The 26,858-nt window shown below is 41.2% G+C and overlaps 1 protein-coding gene across 1 annotated transcript in view; it reads left to right on the top strand.

The window, feature by feature from the left end:
- The window catches only part of LOC101401191 (protein kinase cAMP-dependent X-linked catalytic subunit), a 104,090-nt gene that overhangs the window by 64,720 nt on the left and 12,512 nt on the right, over nt 1–26,858 (top strand). The window contains exons 4-6 of the mRNA XM_004440752.3: nt 8,490–8,609; nt 15,257–15,352; nt 19,962–20,019. Of these exons, the coding sequence (XP_004440809.1) occupies nt 8,490–8,609; nt 15,257–15,352; nt 19,962–20,019 (274 nt within the window). The remainder of the gene's footprint in view (nt 1–8,489; nt 8,610–15,256; nt 15,353–19,961; nt 20,020–26,858) is intronic.

Raw genomic sequence — 26,858 nt, 5'->3', positions numbered from 1 at the left:
TTTTAATTTTTTGTTTATTGCAGTAACATTGGTTTATAACATTGTAAAAATTTCAGGTGTACATCATTGTACTTCTATTTCTGCATAGATTACATCATGTTCACCACCAAAATACTAATTACAACCCATCACCACACACATGTACCGAATTATCCCTTTCACCCTCCTCCCTCCCCCCTTCCTCTCTGGTAACCACCAATCCAATCTCTGTCCCTATGTGTTTGTTTATTGTTGTTATTATCTACTACTTAATGAAGGAAATCATGCGGTATTTGACCTTCTCCCTCTGACTTATTTCACTTTGCATTATACCCTCAATGTCCATCCACGATGTCACAAATGGCTGGATTTCATCGTTTCTTATGGCTGAGTAGTATTCCATTGTGTATATATACCACAGCTTCTTTATCCATTCGTCCCTTGATGGGCACTTAGGTTGCTTCCAAGCCTTGGCTATTGTGAATAACACTGCAATGAACACATGGGTGCATGTACCTTTACAAATTGGTGTTTTCAAGTTCTTTGGATAAATACCCAGCAGTGGGATGGCTGGATCATATGGTAGTTCTATCCTTGATTTTTTGAGGAATCTCCATACTGTTTTCCATAGTGGCTGCACCAGTTTGCACTCCCACCAGCAGTGTATGAGAGTTCCCTTCTCTCCACATCCTCTCCAACACATGTTGTTTCCTGTCTTGTTAATTATAGCCATTCTGACAGGCGTCAGGTGATATCTCATTGTAGTTTTGATTTGCATTTCCCTGATAGTTAATGATTTTGAACATCTTTTCATGTGTTTGTTGGCCATCTGTATATCTTCTTTGGAGAAATGTCTGTTCAGGTCCTTTGCCCATTTTTTAATTGGGTTGGTAGTTTTTTTGTTGGTAAGATGCATGAGTTCTTTATATATTTTGGAGATTAAGCCCTTATCAGAAGTATGGTTTGCAAATATCTTCTCCCAATTGTTAGGTTGTCTTTTCGTTTTGTTGATGGTTTCCTTTGCTGTGCAGAAGCTTTTTAGTTTGATGTAGTCCCATTTGTTTATTTTTTCTATTGTTTCTCTTGCCCGGTCAGACGTGGTGTTTGAGAAGATGTTGCTAAGACTGATGTCGAAGAGCGTACTGCCTATGTTTTCTTCTAGAAGTTTCACAGTTTCAGGTCTTACATTCAAGTCTTTAATCCATTTGGAGTTAATTTTTGTGTATGGTGTAAGGTAAGGATCTACTTTCATTTTTTTGCATATGGCTATCCAGTTTTCCCAACACCATTTGTTGAAGAGACTTTCTTTTCCCCATTGTATGTTCTTGGCTCCTTTGTCAAAGATTAGCTGTCCATAGATGTGTGGGTTTATTTCTGGGCTTTCAATTCTATTCCATTGATCTGTGTGTCTGTTTTTGTGCCAGTACCATGCTGTTTTGGTTACTACAGCTTTGTAGTATATTTTGAAATCAGGGAGTGTGATACCTCCAGCTTTGTTCTTTTTTCTCAGGATTCCTTTAGCTATTCGGGGTCTTTTGTTGTTCCATATAAATTTTAGAATTCTTTGTTCTATTTCTGTGAAAAATGTTGTTGGAACTTTGATAGGGATTGCATTGAATCTATAGATGGCTTTAGGAAGTATGGACATCTTAACTACGTTAATTCTTCCAATCCAAGAGCATGGAATATCTTTCCATTTCTTTGTGTCTTCTTCAATTTCTTTCAGAAATGTTTTATAGTTTTCGGTGTACAGATCTTTCACCTCTTTGGTTAAGTTTATTCCTAGGTATTTTATTCTTTTTGTTGCAATTGTAAATGGGATGGTATTCTTAATTTCTCTTTCTGCTACTTCGTTGTTAGCATACAGAAATGCAACTGATTTTTGTATGTTGATTTTGTATCCTGCAACTTTACCATATTCGTTTATTACTTCTAAAAGTTTTCTGGTGGATTCTTTAGGGTTTTCTATATATAAAATCATGTCATCTGCAAATAGTGACAGTTTCACTTCTTCTTTTCCAATTTGGATCCCTTTTATTTCTTTCTCTTGCCTGATTGCTCTGGCTAGGACTTCCAGTACTATGTTAAATAGCAGTGGTGACAGTGGGCATCCTTGTCTGGTTCCTGTTCTTAGAGGGATGGCTTTCAGTTTTTCACCATTGAGGATGATATTAGCTGTGGGTTTCTCATATATGGTCTTTATTATGTTGAGGTACTTTCCTTCTATACCCATTTTATTCAGAGTTTTTATCATAAATGGATGCTGTATCTTGTCAAATGCTTTCTCTGCATCTATTGAGATGACCATGTGATTTTTATTCTTCATTTTATTAATGTGGTGTATTACGTTGATTGATTTGCGAATGTTAAACCATCCCTGCATCCCTGGAATAAATCCCACTTGATCATGGTGTATAATCTTTTTAACGTATTGTTGTATGCGATTTGCTAGTATTTTGTTAAGGATTTTCGCATCGATGTTCATCAGTGATATTGGCCTGTAATTTTCTTTTTTTGTGTTGTCCTTGTCTGGTTTTGGGATCAGGGTAATGTCAGCTTCATAGAATGAGGTAGGGAGCTTCCCCCCATCCTCAATTTTTTGGAAGAGTTTGAGAAGGATAGGTATTAAGTCTTCTTTGAATGTTTGGTAGAATTCACCAGGGAAGCCGTCTGGTCCTGGACTTTTATTTTTGGGGAGGTTTGTGATTACTGTTTCGATCTCCTTACTGGTGATTGGTCTATTCAAATTCTCTACTTCTTCTTGATCCAGTTTTGGAAGGTTGTATGATTCTAAGAATTTATCCATTTCTTCCAGATTGTCGAATTGGTTGGCATATAGCTTTTCATAGTATTCTCTTATAATCTTTTGTATTTCTTTTTTTTTTTTTTTTTTTAAAGATTTTATTTATTTATTTTTCCCCAAAGCCCCAGTAGATAGTTGTGTGTCATAGCTGCACATCCTTCTAGTTGCTGTATGTGGGACGCGGCCTCAGCATGGCCGGAGAAGCAGCGCGTCGGTGCAAGCCCGGGATCCGAACCCGGGTCGCCAGCAGTGGAGCGCGCGCACTTAACCACTAAGCCACGGGGCCGGCCCATCTTTTGTATTTCTGAGGTGTCTGTTGTAACCTCACCTCTTTCATTTCTGATTTTACTTATTTGTGCCTTCTCTCTTTTTTTCTTGGTGAGTCTAGCTAAAGGTTTGTCTATTTTGTTGATCTTTTCAAAGAACCAGCTCTTGGTGTTATTAATTTTTTCTATCGTTTTTTTGGTCTCTATTTCATTTATTTCTGCTCTGATTTTTATTATTTCCCTTCTTCTACTGATTTTGGGCTTTGTTTTTTCTTCTTTTTCCACTTCCTTTAGGTGCATTGTTAGATTGTTTATTTGAGATTTTTCTTGTTAGTTGAGATAGGCCTGTATCGCTATAAACTTCCCTCTTAGAACCGCTTTTGCTGTATCCCATAAATTCTGGCATGTCGTATTTTCATTTTCATTTGTCTCCAGGTATTTTTTTATTTCTCCGTTGATTTCTTCGTTAACCCAGTCGTTGTTCAGTAGCATTTTGTTTAATCTCCACGTATTTGTGGCTTTTCTGATTTTCTTCCTATAGTTGATTTCTAGTTTCATACCGTTGTGGTCAGAAAAGATGTTTGGTATTATTTCAATCTTCTTAAATTTATGGAGACTTGTTTTGTGGCCTAATATGTGAGCAATCCTGGAGAATGTTCCATGTGCCTTTGAAAAAAACGTGTATTCTTCGGTTTTTGGATGGAATGCTCTGTATATATCTACTAGGTCCATCTGTTGTAGTGTGTCGTTTAAGGCCAATGTTTCCTTATTGATCTTCTGTTTGGATGATCTATCCGTTGGTGTAAGTGGAGTGTTAAAGTCCCCTACTATTATTGTGTTACTGTCTACTTCTGTTTTTATGTCTGTTAGTAATTGCTTTATATATTTAGGTGCACCTACATTGGGTGCGTAGATATTTACAAGTGTTATATCCTCTTGTTGGATTGTTCCCTTGATCATTATGTAATGCCCTTCTTTGTCTCTTTTTACAGTTTTTGTTTTAAAGTCTATTTTGTCTGATATAAGTATTGCTACCCCAGCTTTCTTTTCATTGCCATTTGCGTGGAGTATCTTTTTCCATCCCTTCACTTTCAGTTTGTGAGTGTCTTTAGGTCTGAAGTGTGTCTCTTGTGTGCAGCATATATATGGGTCTTGTTTTTTTATCCAGTCAGCCACCCTATGCCTTTTAATTGGAGCATTTAGTCCATTGACGTTTCAAGTAGCTATTGATAAGTATGTACTTACTGCCATTTTTTAACTTTTTTTTTTCTCAGTGTTTTAGTAGTCCTTCTCTGTTCCTTTCTTCTTCTATACAGAATTGATGGTCACTTAAGTTTGACCTCTGTCTGAAAGCTCTACTCTTTAACTCCCCTCCTCCCTCATGTTTTTGATATCATATCTAACCTCTTTGTTGTGCATTTGTATCCATTATGTTCTAATCATGGAAACAGATAATTTTTCCTATTTGTGGTCTTTTCTTTTCCCCTTAAATCAGTCCCTTTAACATTTCTTGTAGCACTGGTTTCTTGGTGACAAACTCCTTTAATTTTTGCTTATCTGGGAAAATTTTGATCTCTCCTTCCATTTTGAATGATAACCTTGCTGGGTAGAGTATTCTTGGCTGTAAGTTTTTTCCTTTTAGCACTTTAAATATATCGTGCCATTCTCTTCTAGCCTGTAAGGTTTCTGCAGAGAAGTCAGCTGATAGCCTTATGGGGTTTCCTTTGTACGTAACTTGACATTCTCTTGCGGCTTTTAGGATTCTCTCTTTATCTTTAATTCTGGACATTTTGATTATGATGTGTCTTGGTGTGGGCCTCTTTGGGTTTATCTTGTTTGGGGCTCTCTGTGCTTCCTGTACCTGGATGTCTGTTTCCTTCCTTAGGTTAGGGAAGTTTTCATCTATTATTTCTTGAAATAGATTCTCTGACCCCTTGTCTCGCTCTTCTCCTTCCGGGACACCTATAACACGGATGTTAGTGCGCTTGATGTTGTCCCAGAGGTCCCTTAGACTGTCCTCAGTCTTTTTAATTCTTTTCTCTTTTACCTGTTCACCTCGGGTAATTTCTTCTAGTCTTTCATCCAGCTCACAGATCCCTTCTTCTGTATCCTCTACTCTGCTTTTGAGTCCCTCTAATGAATTTTTCATTTCCAGTATTGTATTCTTCATTTCTGATTGGTTCTTTTTTATATCTTCCATTTCTTTGTTGACGTTCTCACTGAGTTCATCTATTCTTCTCCCCAGATCAGTGAGCATCCTTAACACTCTTTGTTTGAACTCTCTGTCGGGTAGGTTGCTCATTTCTGTTTCACTTAGTTCCTTTTCTGGGGTTTTGTCCTGTTCCCTTACTTGGAATGTATTCTTTTGCCTCTTCATTTTGCCTCTTTCCCTGTGCTTGTGTCTACGTATTAGGTAGGTCAGCTACGTCTCCTGCTCTTGGATAGGTGACCTTATGTAAGTGCTGCCTTAGGAGGCTTCCAGTGTGCTTCCCTCAGTTCTCAATGTTCCTGGGGTGACCCCTATGTGGGCTACGTGTATCCTTCTGCTGTGGCCTGTTTGCTCTCCCTGTAGGCGCCCAGGGAGGCTGAGTTATGCTCCTGGCCAGCTGTTGTAATGCTCAGCTGCTTGTAGTTGTTGTGGGCCCTTCAGTCTCTTTATCAGGTGTGGGGAGCCCCAGTACAGTTGGCTGTAAGTTCTAATACCACATTTGTGTTGCAGTATTTCTTTTAAGTGAGTAGGCCCCCAGCGTGGCAGGTTGTTAGGCTCAGGACCTTACAATTGCTATAAGCCTCCAGCCTTTAAGTCTCTTGTCAGCTCTCTGAGGATTGCAGCTGGGTGGGGCTGGCCTCAGGCACGGGAGCACCCAATTGTTTCAGGCTTTGGAAGGTGGGGCAAACCTCCTATGTGGGTCTTTGAGAAGTACAAGTCTTCTGTGGCTGAGAAGCCCTGCCGCCCACAGGTCCACACACACAGTCAACACAGTCCTGCCCCGTGTGAGCGCCCCGACCTCCCCAAGCGGACCCAGTCTCTCCCCGGCGGGAGCCCCACACACTCTGCCACCGCCCCACACTCTCCACCCGCTCCTTGTGCACACCCTGCCCCGCTCAAGTCGGCTCAGTTGCCAGGCTGCAGAGAATCCAGTCACCAATCTATGCAGGCCCACACGTTGCCTGAGGGCATGTTGTTGGGTGGGGACAGTCTCTAGTGTGGGCTGCCTGCCCTGGCTGAGCTGGATTAAATCGGTGCTCTAGCGGGTGGGGCAGACCCTGGGCTAGCAGGCCTCAGGGAGAACTCCAATGGCGTCTGTGTCAGCACATGCACATCGGGCCACAACAATGGCCGCCGCCAATGTCCCAGTCCCTGGAGAGGTCTCACCCCTCACCGAGATGCACTCATGGCCTATTAGGTGAGTCTCTTGTCACCAAAGCACTGTACACCTTTCGTTCTGGTGACTTTAGGGTGCTTCCTGAAACGGGTGAGTTTGCGCACGGGCCCTTTAAGAGCCAGTTTTAGTTTCTTTGTGAACTGGGTTTTCTGGGGGTGCTCCCCAGTGTTTTAGTAGCAGGCACAGTCAGATATTATGGCACTGGTCTCGATTGTGCTGGGTCCACAATATGCCCACAGCGGGGGCGCTCCCCGGCTCAGGGCCCCGTGCCTCCAGGGAGGCTGCGTACCTGTGAGCTGCTCCCGGCGGCCGTGAAGCTGGCGGCTTGTGAAGGCGGCGCTTTTCCTCTCCTGAAGGGAGTCTCTGCCTCTTCTACCCCAGTTAGGATCGTCCGTTGTTGCAGGAGCTCCTCTCATCCAGTTTTCAGTTCTGTCTCAGGGGTAATTTTTCCACGAGTAGTTGTAAATTAGCTGTGTCCATGGGAGGAGGTGAGTTCCGAGTCTGCTTACGCCGCCATCTTGACTCCTCTCCTCGGTTAGAACATTTAAAATCAACTCTCTTAGCAAATTTTAAGTATACAACACAGTATTATTAACTATAGTCACCTTGCTGTACATTAGATTCCCATAACTAATTCATCTTATAACTGAAAGTTTGTACCCTTGGACCAACATATCGCCATTTCCTCCTCCCCCAGCCTATTTCTACCTCTGTTTATATAAGTGTTACTATTTTAGATTCTACATATAAGTGAAATCATACAGTATCTGTCTTTCTTGGTCTGACTTATCTCACCATGGGTAATGTCCTCTAGGTCCATCCATGTTGTTCCCAATGGCAGGATCTCCTTCTTTCTCATGGCTGAATAGTATTCCACTGTGTATATATCCCACATTTTTATCCATTCATCCATCCATGGACACTTAGGTTGTTTCCATATCTTGGTTATTCTGAATGATGCTGCAGTGAAGATGGGGTACAGATGTGTCTTTGAGATCCTGTTTTCATTTCCTTTGGATATATGTCCACAAGTGGGATTGCTGAATCATATGGTAGTTCTATTATTAATTTTTTGAGGAAAATTAGGAGAAAATTGAGAAAATTGGTCTTGCATTTTCCATAGAGCATCAAATTTAGGGATGTCAGCAGAAACTTTACAAATCTATAGATTTTAGTGAAACATTTTGGCTCTTTTTAAGTCTAAAGAGAGTTCTCTTCTAAGGAGAAAAATAAAGGAACTTCTTCTCCCACCTGTTGTGAAAAAGAGACATCTGAGGCAGCATAGGAAGAGATGGCCAGAATAAAGAAACAAACCAAACAACCAGAAAGCTCCACCATCCGTGCAGTGCAGTCCAGCCCGGCTGGTCAGAATGCCTTGCTTCCAGCCAGCTGTCCTCTAGGTGGGGCTAGAAGCTAAATTTTTGCAAGTGTCAACTCATCTGCGGAGAAAATCCTTTCCAAAGCTCTCCGCCCCATTTAAAACTCCAAATATCCCAGTGTCCCTTAACCTAAGGGTTTCCAAAAGCCACCAATGAAGCTAAAATGACAGCAAACCCACAATAGCATTGGAAACACTTCAAACCTTGTGAAGAGCAGGTAGAGAAGAGAACTAGCAGTAGCTGTGAACTCCCCCTCATAGGACAGAGCTTATTTACGCTCTGTCCTTATATATGAGCTTATTTACGCACAACCAGCCGACGAGCGGGTTCTTAGGGGGCACACTGAGATGGGGTTGATGAGTGAATTCTTGAATGTCATTTTATAGGAAGACAGGTCCTGTAGATTTTTTGCTTCTGAGTAGCAACGGTAAGTAACAAAACAATGCACAGCATTGATAACAAGACCGTGACTTAGATTCTATTTGAGTTAATGAGTGTTTCTACAGGAACAAGTCAGCTAAGACAATGTTACCATCTTTATCCGGTACAGTGTATCCATGGGGTGGGAGATGGGCATCATTTGGATCAGCTAAGTTACTGTAACATTCAGCTCTTGTAAGAGCAATGTGTTCCGCAAGCAAAGCTGAGTTTTCTGGATTCCCTTCTCTGTCCACAGGACGTGGACCCTTTGTGGAACCCCCGAGTACCTGGCCCCTGAAGTCATCCAGAGCAAAGGCCACGGGAGAGCCGTGGACTGGTGGGCGCTCGGCATCCTGATATTCGAGATGCTCTCAGGGTGAGTAGGGCTTCCGTGGAGAATCTGCAGTCACTCCCCAGCACTTCCCTCCCCTGCTGTCTTGACTCGCCTCTGTTCACCCCTAGGATGTGCATGCAGGTTGCAAATACTTGGGGTGTGGTCCCAGGGCAATGCAAATTGAGCTGGCTTTCATAAGAGTGAAAACACAGGCTTCTTGCAGAAACAACAGTGCATGTCTGCAGAGATCCTTACCCTGTCTCTAAATGTCCTTGTCTTCCTCGAATATAATATTAGTCTGCTGCACGGACTCTTTTTGGAGTAATGCGCAGAGCTGAATACTGTACGTGTTGCATAAAGAAAAATAAATCAAATACGTTTTAGGATGTTATGAACGAGCAGTGTGCCAGGAAGAAAAGAGTGTGTGCTTTCCTGAAATCCCAAACTTGCATTGGAGGAAATTTGGAAGGTCAGATCTTCTCCACGTCCAGATACTAAAGAGGTCGCCCATTGGTCAAGGTGTTGTCATGTTAAATATTCAAGTCTGGCTGATGCATGAGACAGGTCTGATGTTCCCCTCACAGAAATGTAAAGCAAACATCCCCCTCTTAGAAATCTTGGGGTTGGAGTTCATCCTTGTCCTATTATTATGATCTTCCATATGTGTTCTCTGGTCTGGAATTTCCTGAGGTGATGAAGCAGTATGACAATTTACCAATGACAGCCTCTAGAAAGAAGGGAGCTATGTATGTGTGCACCCACGAGGAACTATTCTTCCCTTTAGGATCTTCTCTCTGATGGTGTGGCTGACAGGCAGCTGGCCGCGAGGTGCCAGGACAGCTGCCAGGGGCCCTCGGGCGTGCTGCCTCTGCCTCCTTCCACCCTCTCTCCTCTTCCCTTTGGTTGTCTTTCTTTGGCTTGTGTGTTTCCTGCTCGTGAGTCTTGCACACACTCTGAGTTGACTCCCAGTTACAGCAGAAGCTGGACCCTGTTCCACACCTGTCTGATTGCCTGCAAGGCAAGTCCAGAGCTTTTGACCCAGAAACCTTCCCTGATTTCAGGTGGAAAGAAAGATGGAAAGAGGCATTTTTCTGCATTCAGAGTGTGGCCAGCCAGAGTAGAATGTATGAAAACCTCTGTTTATGTGTTTGTCTGTCATCCATCTATCTATCCATCTATCTATTATCTCTATCATCTTTCTATCTACTTACCTATCATCTTTCTATGCACTTATCTGTCATTTATATCTATCCTCTATCTGTCATCTATCAATCTATCATCTATATCTATCTATCTCTATCTGTTTATCATCTATCATCCATCTATCTATGATTTATCCATCTGTTATCTCTATTTATCTGTTATCAATCAATCTGTGTATTATCTATCATCTATCTGTATCCATCTATCAATCTATCGTCTGTTTATCTATTCTTTTGAATTTTCTGTTACTCTTTACTCAGACGTCTCAAGCAATTCACATAGAATCAGATTTCTTAATATACACCCCAGCCCAGGAAGTCCTAAGCAAGGCAAAGTTTAAAATAAATTACACATAGAGTCAATCCATAACTATTTATGCACCACAGTGATCAGCTTGTGCTCAGATGCCAGCAGCACATTTTCTTTCCGTAATATTATTTGAGCACAAGAGGGCAGCATTGCCTGAGGAGAATTGAATCCCCGCATCCGGTGATTTTAAATAGAGTGAGGTTCATGTGTCATGTGCTTTCTCTGTTTTATTAGGGTAGAATAGAATATTATAGAATAGAATAATACAGAATATTATTAGTAAATACAATATTAGAATATAATATACTATTAGAACATAATATTGATAGGAAATGATAGAAAATTATTAGAATAGACTAGAGTTAGAATGTAATATTAGGATATATTAGGATTATTATATTAGAATTATTATTTATAAATAATTATTGGGATTATTTAAATATTATTAGAATATAACATGAGAATATATTAGAATATTAGAATGCAATAGAATAGAAAATAATATAATTAGAATCTGGTGTATTATTAGGCTCTATTATTAGAATAATTGATGATAAATAATGAATACCCTCTCCTAACCCAAAGCACAGTAATCTGACCTTTGCATCTCATATGATGCAGTGAGCTATTTGTTCACGGTGAGCACATTTCCACCTTCCACATTTGCAGCTGGAGACAGTCACGGTTTTCTGGGTGGGTTTCTTGAGAGAGATCAGTCCTGGCACACGCTGCAAACCTGGCCGACTGCTCCTGGGCATTGCTTGGCTCTCCCTGCGGTCTGGCCAGCCTCAGCTCTCATCTGGTCCACTCCTGAGTTTCCTCACTGTCTCCTCCAGCTGCACCCTCTCCTGCCCGTGGCACCTTTTCCTGGAAGCAGCTGGAGGGGTCCTGTACCCACACCAGCCAGGCCAGGTCGCTCCTGTTTTGCAGCCCTCTAGTGGAAGGAACCAGAGCTCCTTATTCTGTGAGGCTCTGAGGTGGTCTGTATGAGATCTACCCACCTCAAACAGTGGTCTGGCCCCTCTCCTGGGATCGCTGGCCGTCCTGCTTGCCTCTCACACATGCCAGGAGGCATTACTCAGTTCTCCTATCTGCCAGGCTCCTGCAGGGCGTAGCCCCTCTGCTAGCCCCGTCTCTTCTGTTGCTCTGTTGCAAGCTCACCTGTAACGTGACCACCAGCCCTCCCCTGTCCCTCCTGCCCACTCTCTGCCCCACCACCACTCCTTCTGTTTTCTTCATTGCACTTTGCAGGATCTGCAACCATCTGGTTGTGTGAGTTGGTTGCATGACATCACTTGATCCAATCTGCTCTTCTTGGCCCCTTGAGCCCAGAGACTTCTCCTGGTGGCCAACAGGAGGGAGTTGCTGTGCAGAAGGTGGAGATGGCCTTTTGTTTAAAGACCTCCTGTCTCCAGCTTGCTTGTTAGATTTCCATTTTCTGTATTCACATCCTTAGCAGGATGAAGCGGGACTCTGTTTGTTTATTGCTTTAATGGGTCGTTTAAATCTTTTATGGCGTACAAGAAAAACCGTTTGTTGGGTAAAACCTTCCATGTGATTTTGATATGAGATCATAACATAATTGGGATTTTGTTTTCATTGAGTGAGAAGTGTTTAGGTCAGATCAAATATGTATGGTACATTCTGGAACAGAATCACTCATGGGCTTTCTCAGTAACACCAAACTCAGCTCTGATTTCTTACATCATCTCCTTTTACATCTATCTCTCTGGAGATAGATTGAATTGCACAGATATATTTCCATGGAAAATGGAATTTGTGTTTGGAGTCTCATCCATGTGGAACATTAACTGCGGTGTGGTGGTTCGCAAACATTCTTGCCCAAGGACCCTAAAAGTTTTCAGCAACCATCTATCCAAAAAGTTATTACATTTCTAAAACTTATCATCAACCCCAAAGAGCTTTTGTTTATGTGGGTTGTATCTGTCAATGTTTATTCATTTAAAGTTAAAAGCGAAATGAAAAAATATATATGTTAATTTATGTAAAATAATAAACTTACGAAAGATTAATATAAATAGAATTTTTAGTGAAAAATAACTATGCTTCCTAGAATTAAAAATATCTAGAGAGAAGAACAGCCTTGTTTTATGTTTGTGGTAATCTCCTTAATGCCTAGCCTAATCAAGGGCGCCTGGATTTTCCTCTTCTTCTGCACCCCGTCTGCTATGATATGTTGTTTTGATTGAGATATATGAAGAGAATGCAACCACATTCAGATTTGTAGTCAGAAAAAGGACCTCACAAGTTCTTGAGGAACCCTGGGGTTCCCTGGGACCACACATTGAGAGTCGTAGCTCTCCTGCCTCAGACAGGGTGCCCCTGGGACTCTTTCTTTCTCTATACATTGCCCCAACCCGTGCATAGCCCGGCTCATGTTTTTTGCCACTTTTTCTGAGGAAGACATATTTATGTTTCACATGAGTCTATCAGGGCAAGGGATCTTGGAGAAAGAAGTCAATACACGGTGACATTATAACAGCCTCCCCTTCTCTTCTCTCTCCAAAAACTTTTTCCTCTTTTCCTTGAGCCCATTTCCAAGGTACCTGCCTTTGCAGGCCAGCCCTCTGTTAAAGACGTGGGCAGATAAAGCATTGACTGATGGTTTAAGTGACAGGGTTAAGACGCCCGTATTTTTCTCACGGGCGTCTCTGTGAGTCTGATGAGGAGCATGAAGTCACAACTATGGTGCCTCCGTCTGGACAATCCATTTCACTGGAAGATTTAGGTGGGGAGGATGGTTATATAAAAATGATCATGAGTAGGTGATGGAGAACATGACAGAATTGGCATGAATTCTTAAGATGAAATTCTTGAGTCTGCCTTCATGCCAATGAGCAGATTATCCTTCCAAGTACCTCTCACCATAGGTATTTAAGTTGCCTCTAATGCCCAATTCCATTTCATGAGCACTCATTGCCTGTTTAGTAAGAATTGGAACTATTCTGTAGGGTTATGGAGAGAGATTTGAGGATTTCTTAGAGCGCTTTGCATATGCTATGGGAGTACTAGTTCTCAGATACATATTCTCCATGCTTTTTCCTTTGGGCAAGAACTGTTAGTGCTCATTTATGATTTTTTCCACTCCTTAAACTACTGCTCACATACCTTTCCCATGATATTGTCATGTAGTGCCAGCTTCCCAAGAATACTTCATTTAATATTCTCCATAAATGACCTTAGATATGCATGACACATTTTCTCCTGGTGCTTAGTGTTCCATTGCGGAACGTGGACATTTCCCCAATGCAGTCACACAGCTGAATGTGCTCGGGGCCACCACCCAAGAAAGAGGAATATGACTCCCCCAAACATTGTTGGAGAAAGCGTCTGGCAGAGGAGGAAGGGCTGATGTGGGAGTTATTAACTCGAAGGCGTTCACGGTTGGCGAGGACTGGATGAGTGTCGACGTGCAGGGCTTTACTTCTGAGCCTGGCCTGGGTCGTTTCTCAAGACATGGTAGCTCGTAACTCTAGAAGCACACATGGCCAAATAGTTATCAGACCTTAATAACCAATGGCTCCAAGAGATACAGCTATAGCCTTCTCAGCACTGTGTCTCTATTCATGCCAAAGTGTAAAACTGAAAAACTGAAATGTCAGTTAAGAGAAAAAGGTATTTTATGCCATTTGCACACAGCTATGCATTTGCATTTATTTAATATCTTCCATTTTTCCAATCAACCTGCCTCTTCTTCAGCTTTCTCATTAATTTCTACGTTTGTACCTCATATTTCTGTTTTTTATTTTTTTATATTTTTCTACCCTCACTTCTCCTTAATATATTTGGAGAGATAATGTGGATATTCTATGTATTGGTTTCCTGGGGCTGCCATAACAAATTGCCACAAACGTGGGGGCTTAAAATAACAGGAATGTATCCACCCCCCCATCCTGGAGACCAGACGTCTGAGATGAAGGGCCGCGCTCCCTCCGGAGGCTCCAGGGGAGGGTCCTTCCTGCCTCTTCCAGCTTCTGGGGCTCCAGGCGTCTCTGGGCTGGTGGCTGCCTCCCTCCGTCTCTGCCTCTGTCTCCACGTGGCTTCTCCTCTGTGTCTGTGTCTCCTCTTCTGTCTCTGATGAGGACACTGTCATTGGATTTAGGGCCACCCTCATCCAGGACGCCCTCATCTGCAACCTTCACTTAATCACATCTGCAAAGACTCTTTCTAAAATTTGGTCCCATTCACAGGTTGTGGGGTAAGAACATGGATACATCTTTTTGGAGGCCACCAATCCACGCACTGTGCTCAGTTTTTCTTTAAAAACATCAGGAATTGATTTGGAATCAACAGAATTATTTTTGTTCCTTCTAATTTGCCATCATCAATGAGGATATCATTAGAAAGCAACATTTTATAAGATATTTCCATGGCTTGTTTCACTGAATTAGAAGATCTAGTTCTAAAAAAGCTAATTAGAGGGTATGCTTTTGGGTTGAGGGTCTTTGCCTTGGGCAAATGAGGAAATATCAAGAATATAACTTGTGCTTAGGGACATGTAAGTATCTAGTATATATTTGTTGGTTAACTTCTAGATTTTTCTTGGTCTTTGCACTTTTAAGTATATTTCCTCTCTAGCTTATTTCAGATTATCTTTTCCATTTCCACATCTTAGAAAAGACAGGTCTGTTGACACTCTGTATCAGGCATACAATCTTTACTTCTGGTAACACTGCCACAGACAGCAAGCAAATAGGTGTGGCTGTGTGCCAATAAAACTTTATTTACAAAACCAAGCTGGGGGCCAGTTTGCCAAATCCTGGGCTACAGTTTTGTTGCCTAAAGGCTAGAGCTGGAAACCAGCCTTGCTGTCACTCTTGTCCCTAAGTGTGACCCAGGTGAAGAATACAAAGACATTTACTCATGGTCTAGTACGGGTGACATTTTTAATTTCGTACAAGCAACCACAATAGTTGGTCAAATGGTCTCGTGGTCCTTGCCTCCTCCCTGCTGGACCTTCCTCTGCACTTGGGCGCCTCTCAGAACCATCCCTTCTTGGAGTCCCAAGATCCCGATGACTCCAGTGTGTGAAGAAAGTGCGCGTGTGTGAAATAAATTATGATCTGCCCTTGTCCAGCAGAAATAGTGATTGTGACGAAGTAGGGATTTTTCTGTACTTGCTGTCCACTAAAAAGGGATGTTTCTTTTTCTAACAGGTTCCCTCCGTTTTTTGATGACAACCCATTTGGCATTTATCAAAAAATTCTTGCAGGCAAAATAGATTTCCCCAGACATTTGGATTTCAGTGTAAAGTAAGTAAACCTTTCCCTTGTCATTCGGTGTATTTTTCTTTAAAGCATTTAAAATCATGGTCAGAGCGTCAGCTGAGCAGGATGCCACCTTCAATGGGCTGTGCTCAAGCGCTTTTGGGAAGTCATCTTTTCCGCAAAAGGGGAAAAGATTTTCATTTTCTATTTTAATGATTCTTAATCTTGTAATGACTCCTGGTCATAGTTCTGCCCTTTGAGATAAATGGTATTTACAATTAGCAAATAAAGGCGTTTGTTGTCATATTTAGTAAGAGAGCCATTGTGGTATTTCACAAGAAAGATCCGCCTCCTGGAGGATTTGCAGTTGGCAGAAGTGTTGATGAGTTTAGCAGAATTTATCTCTTCTCTTCTGCTTAAATTATTCTCATTCTTAAAGTCTTTTATCATGCTAAAATTTTGAGTGATGAGCATGTTGCTTCAAGAACTTTTGCATTGCTTCAATCTTTGTAACCTTGAGTATGCATTTCTTTAAATTTGTGGCAATGGGGGAAAAAAAACAAGTTTTAAAAAATATAAGAATGGGGCCGGCCCCGTGGCTTAGCGGTTAAGTGCACGCGCTCCGCTACCGTCGGCCCAGGTTCCGATCCCGGGCGCGCACCGATGCACGGCTTCTCCGGCCATGCTGAGGCGGCGTCCCACATACAACATCTAGAAGGATGTGCAACTATGACATACAACTATTTACTGTGGCTTTGGGGAAATAAAAGGAGGAGGAGGATTGGCAATAGATGTTAGCTCAGAGCCGGTCTTCCTCAGCAAAAAGAGGAGGCTTAGCATGGATGTTAGCTCAGGGCTGATCTCCCTCACAAAAAAAAAATAAATAAATAAAATAAAAAATAAAATAAATAAATAAAAATCTTCAAAAAATATAAGAATGTTTTTGGTTTTCCAGATCCCTTTATCCATCTGGTCACCTTTTAGCCATTTTCCACCATAATGAGTCCTGAATTCTAGTTGTTTCTGTGTATTTTCCAGATGAGTTGATAGGGTCACAAAATGGAATTAAATGCGTTTAATTGAGAACTAAACTTTTCTTGCTAATTTTTTTTTTTTTTTTTTTTTTTTTTTTGGTGAGGAAGATTAGCCCTGAGCTAACATCTGTTGCCAGTGTATGTGGGACGCCTGCCACAGCATGTCTTGATGAGCGGTGTGTAGATCCGCGCCCAGCGTCCGAACTTGCAAACTTAACCACTACACCACTGGGCCGGCCCCTTTATTGCTAATTTTTTAAAAGTATCCCGTGGAAATTGGGTTCAGGGAAAACTTATTTCACGACTGTGGATCAGCTACTGGGTCCATTGGCTGCATCAAGTTGCTTTTCTTAGTGGTGAATGTACCTCACCCTAACCAGAGATTCTCAGTCCGAACAGAAGACAGTATTTCTCTTGGCTTGTGTTGTGTTTGACACACCAGGCAGGTTTTCAAAGATTTTAGCAAGAAAAGGAGGCTCCATTTGAAAAATAAGTCATCTAGGGACCGGCCCGGTGGCATAGTGGTTAAGTTTGTGTGCTCCACTTTGGCGGCCCAGGATTCACAGGTTCAGATCCCAGGCGTGGACCTACACACCGCTCATCAGCCATGCTGTGGTGGCCAACCACGTACAAAACAGAGGAAGATTGGCACAGATGTTAGCTCAGGGACAATCTTCCTCAAGCAAAAAGAGGAAGATGGGCAACAGATGTTGCCTCAGGGCCAATCTTCCTCACCAAAAAAGTAAAATAAAATAAGACATCTAGAAGGGACACCCTATCCAGTGAATGGTAAGACAGTTGAAGTGTGAAGGGAGATACAACACTCAAAAGTTTACTTGCTCTAGAAGGAAACGAAAAATATTGTACAGGATTTCTCTCCCAGAGTCCAAATTCCATAGAATTGAGTGCCATTATTTCAAATGGACAGCAAAACGCTTTTAAAATGGAGTTATATATTTATCAACAATTCGCCAATGATTAGATTGGATTCAAATCTGCTTACACCCATTGGCAGATGTGCCAGTTGATGGTGACCTTAGACCTCCTGGAATTCTGGGTAAATCTGTGGGGTGTGAACATCTGCTGCCGTGGCTCAGACACCCATTGGCGGTACGCCGTCCGTGGTGGGAGTGACTTAGGTGTTGCCATTGGTGCACTTGCTTCAGGTGAAATAAGCGTGGACCCTCTGTCTCTTGCATTCTTGAAATCAGCTTCTTTCTCCTGTAGGTCCTGAAGTTCTCCTAAAGGTCTTAGGCAATTCAGAAGCTCATCAGATTTATTCCCCTTTTTCTTGTGAGCAATGACTTAAACTCTTCCAGGAGAAGTTTCCCCAGAGAAGGGACGATCCATACAATCTTACGTCATTTATTCAGTCCGTGATATGAAAGGCTCAGAGCAGTCATATGAACTTATTGAGTAGGTTTCCAACGTCTTGTGGAAAGGAGGATATTACAGAAATAGAACAAACATAAGCTTATGTTAAGTCTGGTCTTCAGCCACGTCCCCTGCTTTTTCTCATTGTTTATTTTGAAGAGACAGCCAGCAATGGCTGCCCTGGAATCCTTTGGTCTGAAGTCCTCCTCCTCTGAGCATCCCCAGGTCCCTCCCTCCAGTCCCGGAACCCCCATATCTCCATTGTGGGGGCTCAGCAAGAGCAGGAACCTGGGACCCTTTGATGCAATTGATGATTGCAAATGGTGATTGAGTTTAAACATCACTTCTTTCCATTATTGGCTAGATCTTAATGAGTTGGCTGAGAAGCAGGACCCTCGTGAGTCATTTCTTATCCAAATTACTGTCATTGGGTGGCCGTGATGGTAGAATTTTGACTCTCAGTTTCTTAACTTCTTATGCCGGTTCGCACAACCTCCGCATTTGACCACGTCAACTTGTTGCGTAGGAACATGTCTCTTTGGATTGAGACTTAAGATTCCTTATAGAAATATACATAATTGAAAAGGAAAAAAAAAGCTTTGGGGCTTGTTGCCAACTTGGTAGAACTAATATTTACGAGTGTTTCTCCTGTCTGAAAGCATCTGATCAGAGAGAAGCCAGCCGGCACCAGGAAAGGAAATAAGATTTAGAATTTCAGACACAGTGAATCAAGGGATTGTCGGTGGACACAGAGCCTGTCCCAGGATCGAGGCACCCTCTCGCAGTCCCAGACACTTCCAGAGTTCCTATATGGCTCTGCCATATTGAGTGGCCCCTTCTCATCTGCACCCTTTGCTTTCAGGACCGAGCTGTTTTGCATGGATTTGATTTTGTATTTTAAACAAACCTTCATTCTTCTATAACCCCACTATAGGCAACTTTAAGTATATGCACTCCTGGGTAAATAATAGGGAAAAAGAAGGAAAAAACCGCATTTATTTAGGGTTGTTTTGGGAGGATGGTGTTTGGTGATCTTGCTTTGTTTTTTGGAATGTCAAAATAATGAAGGAGAAACTCAACGAGTACTGGCAAGGTATCTAATTTTTCAGTGCTCGTATATTCCTGTGACCTGCTCAAGAGTCTTGTCTCCATATTAGACGGATACAAAATCCAAGTCTTGGGTGAGCCAATGTTCTCAGATTTTCACTTAGAGACAGAGATGCTGGGAAGTCTGGAAGTTCTCCCATCCTTCTTCAGGATGCGTAGCGTTGGGAAACTCTGTGGTTACAGCTGTTTCTTGCCGAAGTTTGAGATCATTAGGAACCTGGTTGAGTCACAGTCTCGGCGTGAGGGACCTTGGGTCCCTGGACCCTCATATTTACCTCCGTGGGCTGGGGTTGTCAAAGGACTCATTGAGCCTTCCCGGCTGGTCACAGAGCCCAGGGCATGGCCTGAGTCTGGGTTTGTGCTCCTCACCCCGGGGCATAATTTACGTCAGGAAACTTAAATGCTTAAAGCTTGGTAACAGGTTGTTGACTGTCCTGGGGGACATCCATATAAGCTTGAAATGCCTGGACATTATCATACATAATGGAGTCTACCTGTTATATATGAACACACACATCCACTTCTTATACTTTTTACTTCCTCAACTGCTCCTCTTAGAACTAGTGTATCCTCTGGAAGTCTTAAAACTTACCTTGAACTTCCCATCCTGATTGGACTGCCTTGCTGTATTCGGACAGGGTCTGTTATTTAGGAGGATAGTTTATGTGTACCAGCAGACTTTAAAAGAATCGCAATAATTTGTGCGCTTAACGGGAACGCGAGCATTGTAAAACAAGAATCCCATAAATAAGTAAACCCACAGGGCAGAGCGTGACCGTTTATTTTGGTAAAAGCAGAAGTCTTCTGTTTGGCAGGGACAGCCTGATGGGTATATTTTAAGTGAAACATCACAGTCCCCAGGGCAGGCACATATTTTCTCATGCGGGTATTCAAAACCCCCTTTTCTGTCGATTTAATCAACCTTTTCCCCTTAGCTCAGTGCCTGTGTGTGCACAGCCCAGCACTGCAAAAATTATTTAGGAACCAATAACGGTAAGAAAGTGCCAGAAAATGTTTAGCCCAAATGAAAATTGAACCGCTGGCCAGATGCGTGCATAGTGGGTAGATAATATCGTGGTTGACATGCTGTCTTTGCTCGCGTCCATATCAACATATTTTTGCCTCCTTCCGCCGTCTAGAGACCTCATTAAGAAACTGCTTGTGGTTGACAGAACAAGAAGATTGGGGAACATGAAGGTCAGTGAGTGTGTCCATATATAGTAAGTTGTATCCTTTATAAGTTCTTATCATTTATATTTATAGATACCAACAAAAACATTCGTGTTTAGTCGTTGGCCAAATTTGAAGTCTGGGTTCCTGGGCATGCAGAATCAAACTGGGTCTACATCCCGTCTCCTCTTCTCTCCAAACGAGCAAATGACTCCACAGAGATGCAGAAGTTATTAGTCATGATTTTGTTTATTTGTTCTTATTTTTTTAATCGGCATTATTGAGATATAATTCAGGTACCATACAATTTACCCATTTAAAGTGTACAGTCTAGTGGTTTTTAATGTATTTGCAGAGTGTGCAATCATCACCACAGTCAATTTTAAAGAACATTTTCATTACCTCAAAAAGATACCCCATACCCTTAAACTGTGGCTCCCCTATCTTTACATCCTTCCTTGCCCTAAGCAACCACTAACTATTTTCTGTCTCTGTATATTTCCTTATTCTGAGCCTTCGTATAAATGAATCCTACAGTATGTGACCCTTCGCATCTGAGTTCTTTTCATTCAGGATGATGTTTTCAAGGTTCATCCATGTTGTAGCCTGTGTCAGTGCTTCGTTCCTTTTCATGACTAATATTCCATTGTATGGATGGACCACATCCTGTTTACCATTCATCTCTTGATGCACATTTGGGTTGTTTCCACCTTTTAGCTATCATGATAGTGCTGCTATAAACGTGGTATACATGTTTGTGTGTGAATTAATCATTGTTTTAGAAGTTGTACATGTATGGTTTTCATAAACTTTTCATGTGAAGGGAAATATATTTGAGGGACCAATTGTTGCCTAAATGGTGTGGTATCTTATACACGTTTTGGTTCTGTTTTGGCACCCTTGAATTTGAGAGAATCCATGGACATCTTCGCTATTTCTAGTTCTGGACCTTCGTGGAGGGACTCACACATGGACCAGTGCACTGACCCTGTCTGTTGCAATCTTGAGAGACACATAGACCCATGGACAAGAGTTGGTTCCCACAGATCTCTTGAGCATCTCTGTTTATGTGGGTGTATTTGTTTCCTGTAACTGCTGTAACAAAGGTCCACAAACTGAGAGATTAAAACAACAGGAGTTCATCACCCTCCCCCAGTCCTGGAGACCAGACGTCTGAGATGAATGGGTCGCAGGGCCGCGCTCCCTCCGGAGGCTCCAGGGGAGGGTCCTTCCTGCCTCTTCCAGCTTCTGGGGCTCCAGGCGTCCCTGGGCTGGTGGCCGCCTCCCTCCATCTCTGCCTCCGTCTCCACGTGGCTTCTCCTCTGTGTCTGTGTCTCCTCTTCTGTCTCTGATGAGGACACTGTCAGTGGATTTTGAACCCAGTGACCTCATCTTAACTTGTTTACATCTGCAAAGACCCTATTTCCAAATAAAGTCACATTCATGAGTACTGGGGATTAGGACTTCAACGTGTCTTTGCTGGGGGGCGGGCACAGTTCAGTCCATAACAGTGGCCAGATTTGTCCTTCACATTATTCATGGACTAATATGTTCAGGTCTCTAAGGAGGGGATTGAAAACTAACTTACTGGACATTACTGGTGAAGGAAACACATTTATGATACGGATCAGGTGTTCACCCGTTACTGACATTTTATGACAAATAGGGTGAAAATTATTGGAGAGACCCACAGGTAGGCCTAAAGATAGAACCTTGCTGACATGACTTGCCATTTCATTTCTTTACATTGCCTCATTAGAAATCATGTCATCAATAAGAGCTGTTATAGCGAGTCTGTAACTTGAAGAGCCAAGAATCCAGCAACATCACATCTCTATGGCATGTCAGAGCGTGCATGATAAGGGCTGTGGAATTGTAGCATGGGGGAGCCTCCAAGACCAGAAGCCCCCCCCCCCCCACTTCCGTCACCTTAGGTTCTTTTTTTTTTCTGGTTTAATAATTTTTTTTAATTGATGTTCTAATAGTTTTTAACATTGTGAAATTTGGGGTTGTACATTTTTGTTTGTCTACCACCATATATATGTCTCCCTTCACCCCTTGTGCCCACAGCCCACCCCCCTTGCCCCTGGTAACCACAGTCCAGTTTTCTCTGTCCATGTGTTGGTTTATATTCCACATATGAGTGAGATCATACAGTGTTTGTCTTTCTCTTTCTGGCTTATTTCACTTAACATAATACGCTCCAGGCCCATCTATGTTGTTGCAAATGGGACCATTTTGTCTTTTTTTATGGCTGAGTAGTATTCCATTGTATATATATACCACAATTTCTTAATCCAATCGTCAGTCGAGGGACACTTAGATTGCTTCCACTTCTTGGCTATAGTGTATAATGCTGCAGTGAACATAGGGGTGCATAAATCTCATTGAATTGTTGATTTCAGGTGCGTTGGATAGATTCCCAGTAGTGGGATAGCTGGATCATAGGGTATTTCTATTTTTAATTCTTTGAGGAATCTCCATACCGTTTTCCATAGAGGCTGCACCAGTTTGTATTCCCACCAGCTGTGTATGAGGGTTCCTGTTTCTCCACATCCTCTCCAACATTTGTTATTTTTTGTCTTGGTGCTTATAGCCATTCTAATGGGCGTGAGGTGATATCTTAATGTTGTTTTGATTTGCATTTCCCTGATGATTAGTGATGTTGAGCATCTTTTCATGTGCCTATTGGCCATCTGTATATCTTCCTTGGAGAAGTGTCTCTTCATTTCCTCTGCCCATTTTTTAATCGGGTTGTTTGTTTTTTTGTTGTTCAGTTGTGTGAGTTCTTTATATATTATGGAGATCAACCCCTTGTCAGATGTATGTTTTGCAAATATTCTCTCCCAGCTGGTTGGTTATCTGTTCATCTTGATTCTGGTTTCGTTTGTCTTATAGAAGCTCTTTAATCTGATAAAATTCCACTTGTTTACTTTTTCTTTAGTTTCCCTAGTCTGGGTAGGCATGTCATCCGAAAAGATTCCTTTATGACCAATGTCAAATGGTGTGTTGCCTATATTTTCTTCTGTGAGTTTTATAGTTTCAGGTCTCACCTTCAGGTCTTTGATCCATTTTGAGTTAATTTTTGTGAATGGTGATAGCACATGGTCCACTTTCATTCTTTTGCATGTGGCTGTCCAGTTTTCCCAACACCATTTATTGAAGAGACTTTCCTTTCTCCATTGTATGTTCTTAGCACCTTTGTCGAAAATTAGCTGTCCGTACATGTGTGGTTTTATTTCTGGGCTTTAATTCTGTTCCACTGATCTGTGTGTCTCTTTTTGTACCAGTACCATGCTGTTTTGATTACTATTGCTTTGTAGTATGTTTTGAAGTCAGGGATTGTGATGCCTCCAGCTTTGTTCTTTTTTCTTAGGATTGCTTTAACTATTCAGGGTCTTTTGTTGCCCCATATGAATTTTAGTATTCTTTTTTCTATTTCTGTGAAGAATGTCATTGGGATTCTGATTGGGATTGCATTGAATCTGTAGATTGCTTTAGGTGCTATAGACATTTTAACTATGTTTATTCTTCCAATCCATGTGCATGAGATATTTTTCCATTTCTTTATGTCATCATCGATTTCTTTCAATAATGTCTTGTAGTTCTCATTGTATAGGTCATTCACCTCCTTGGTAAGATTTATTCCTGGGTATTTTATTCTTTTTGATGCAATTGTAAATCGTATTATCTTTTTGAGCTCTCTTTCTGTTAGTTCATTATTAGCATACAGAAATGCAACTGATTTTTGTAGATTGATTTTGTACCCTGCAGCTTTGCTGTAGTTGTTGATTATTTCTAATAATTTTCCAACAGATTCTTTAGGGTTTTCTATATATACAATCATGTCATCTGCAAACAGTGAGAGTTTCACTTCTTCATTACCTATTTGGATTCCTTTTATTCCTTTCTCTTGCCTAATTGCTCTGGCCAAAACCTCCAGTACTATGTTGAACAGGAGTGGTGAGAGTGGGCAGCCCTGCCTCGTTCCTGTTCTCAGAGGAATGGCTTTCAGTCTTTCCCCGTTGAGTGTGATGTTGGCTGTGGGTTTGTCATAAGTAGCCTTTATTATGTTGAGGTACTTTCCTTCTATTCCCATTTTGTTGAGAGTTTTTATCATAAATGGATGTTGTATCTTGTCAAATGCCTTCTCTGTGTCTATTGAGATGATCATGTGGTTTTTATTCTTTGTTTTGTTGACGTGATGTATCACGTTGATTGATTTGCGGATGTTGAACCATCCCTGTGTCCCTGGTATAAATCCCACTTGACCATGGTGTAGGATCTTTTTAATGTATTGCTGTATTTGGTTTGCCAATATTTTGTTGGGGATTTTTGCATTTATGTTCATCAGCTATATTGGCCTGTAATTTTCTTTCTTTGTATTGTCTTTGTCTGGTTTTGGTATCAGGGTGATGTTGGCCTCGTAGAATGATTTAGGAAGTGTTCCATCTTCCTCTATTTTTTGGAATAGTTTGAGAAGGATGGGTATTAAATCTTCTTTGAATGTTTGGTAAAATTCACTGGAGAAGCCATCTGGTCCTGGACTTTTATTTTTTGGGAGGTTTTTGATTACTGTTTCAATCTCTTTACTTGTGATTGGTCTATTCAGATTCTCCATTTCTTCTTGGTTCAGTTTTGGGAGGTTGTATGAGTCTAAGAATTTATCCATTTCTTCTAGATTGTCCAATTTGTTGGCATATAATTTCTCATATTATTCTCTTATAATCCTCTGTATTTCCGTGGTATCTGTTGTAATTTCTCCTCTTTCATTTCTAATTTTATTTACTTGAGCATTTTCTCTTTTTCTTAGTAAGTCTGGCTAAGGGTTTGTCAATTTTGTTTATCTTCTCAAAGAACCAACTCTTTGTTTCATTAATCCTTTCTACTGTTTTTTTTGGTCTCAGTTTCATTTATTTCTGCTCTGATTTTTATTATTTCTCTCCTTCTGCTGACTTTGGGCTTTGTTTCTTCTTCTTTTTCTAGTTCTGTTAGGTATAATTTAAGGTTGCTTATTTGGGCTTTTTCTTGTCTGTTAAGGTGGGCCTGTATTGCTATGAGTTTCCCTCTCAGGACTGCTTTTGCTGCATCCCATATGGTTTGGTATGGCATATTTTCATTTTCGTTTGTTTCCAGATAGTTTTTGATTTCTCCTTTAATTTCATCAATGATCCATTGGTTCTTCAGTAGCATGTTGTTTAATCTCCACATTTTTGTCACTTTCCCAGTTTTTTTTTCATGGTTCATTTCCAGTTTCATAGCATTATGATCCGAAAAGATGCTTGTTATGATTTCAATCTTCTTAAATTTATTGAGGCTTGCTTTGTTTCCCAACATATGGCCTATCCTTGGGAATGTTCCATGCGTGCTTGAGAAGAATGTGTAGTCAGCTGTTTTTGGATGGAGTGCTCTGTATATGTCTACTAGGTCCATCTCGTCCAGTTTTTCATTTAAGTCTACTGTTTCTTTATTGACTTTTTGTCTGGATGATCTATCCATTGATGTAAGTGGGGTATTAAGATCCCCTACTATTATTGTGTTGTTGTTAATGTCTCCTTTTAGGTTTGTTAATAGTTGCTTTATGTATATTGGTGCTCCTATGTTGGGTGCATATATATTTATAAGTGATATGTCTTCTTGATGGAGTGTCCCTGTTATCATTATATATTTCCCTTCTTTGTCTTTCTTAACCTGTTTTATCTTGAAGTCTACTTTGTCTGATATGAGTATGGCAACACCTGCTCTCTTTTGTTTGCCATTAGCTTGGAGTATTGTCTTCCATCCTTTCACTCTGAGCCTGTGCTTGTCTTTAATGCTGAGATGTGTTTCCTGGAGGCAGCATATTGTTGGGTCTTACTTTTTATTCCATCCTGCCATTCTGTATCTTTTGACTGGAGAGTTCAATCCATTTACATTTAGGGTAATTATTGATATATGAGGGCTTAATGTTGCTGTTTTGTCACTTATTTTCTGGTTCTTTTGTCCTTAGTTTTTTAATAGGCTTTATTTTTCAGAAGAGTTTTAGATGTGGAGAAAAATTGAGAAGATAGTACAGAGAGCTGTCATATGCTCACACCAGTTTCCCTTATGATGAACGTCTTTAGTGTGGGACCTCTGGCACTGTTCATGAACCAGTATGGACACATCATTATTAACTCAAGTTCATCCTTTATTTCTTTGTCCTTAAACTTTCTCTAATCTCTTTTTTTTCTGTCCAAGGATCCCATCCCATGCCCCATGTTGCATTTAATCATCCTTTAGGTCTCGTTAGGTTCGTCTTCGCCATTTTTTCAGAGTTTCCATGTTTCTGAAGCCCTTGATAGTTTGAGGACTGGTCGCTTATTTTGTAGAATTCCACTCGATTGAGATTTGTCGAATGTTTGTCTCACGATTACACTGGGATTATGGGATTTTGGAAAGACACCCTCACCACACCTACTCAAATAAAGAACCCAAAACCCATAGAGATGAATTGTGTTTTCTCTGCTTCTCTCAGCTGCTACAATTTTATGTCATCACTCTTGATTTGTTACTTGCATTTTCTTTCAGTATTGCCTTTTTTGTTTGTTTTTTTCAAGGAGAACACTGTCATCCTTTTTTTTTATCGAGGATAATTGACATATAACATGATATTAGGGGACATGTACAACATAATGATTCGATATTTGTGTTTATTTCATATAAGGAACAAAGAAAATAATTAATTCTTTCATGTGGACATTTTGCAGAAAACTTAACTACAGGATGTTCTGTGTGCCAAAAACTCTTTTTGAGCCCACTGTTAGTTTTAGGCTTAATACTTTACCTATCCACTTTTATGTGTTGGCTTCCAATGGAAGATCCTATAAAAATGAAGCTCTGTTGAC

Source organism: Ceratotherium simum, chromosome Y (genome assembly GCF_057802395.1).
Source record: "Ceratotherium simum simum isolate JZ-2026a chromosome Y, ASM5780239v1, whole genome shotgun sequence".
NCBI lineage: Eukaryota > Metazoa > Chordata > Mammalia > Perissodactyla > Rhinocerotidae > Ceratotherium > Ceratotherium simum.
The sequence above is the reverse complement of the archived record's forward strand: the minus strand, read 5'-3'. Positions and strand labels throughout refer to the sequence as shown.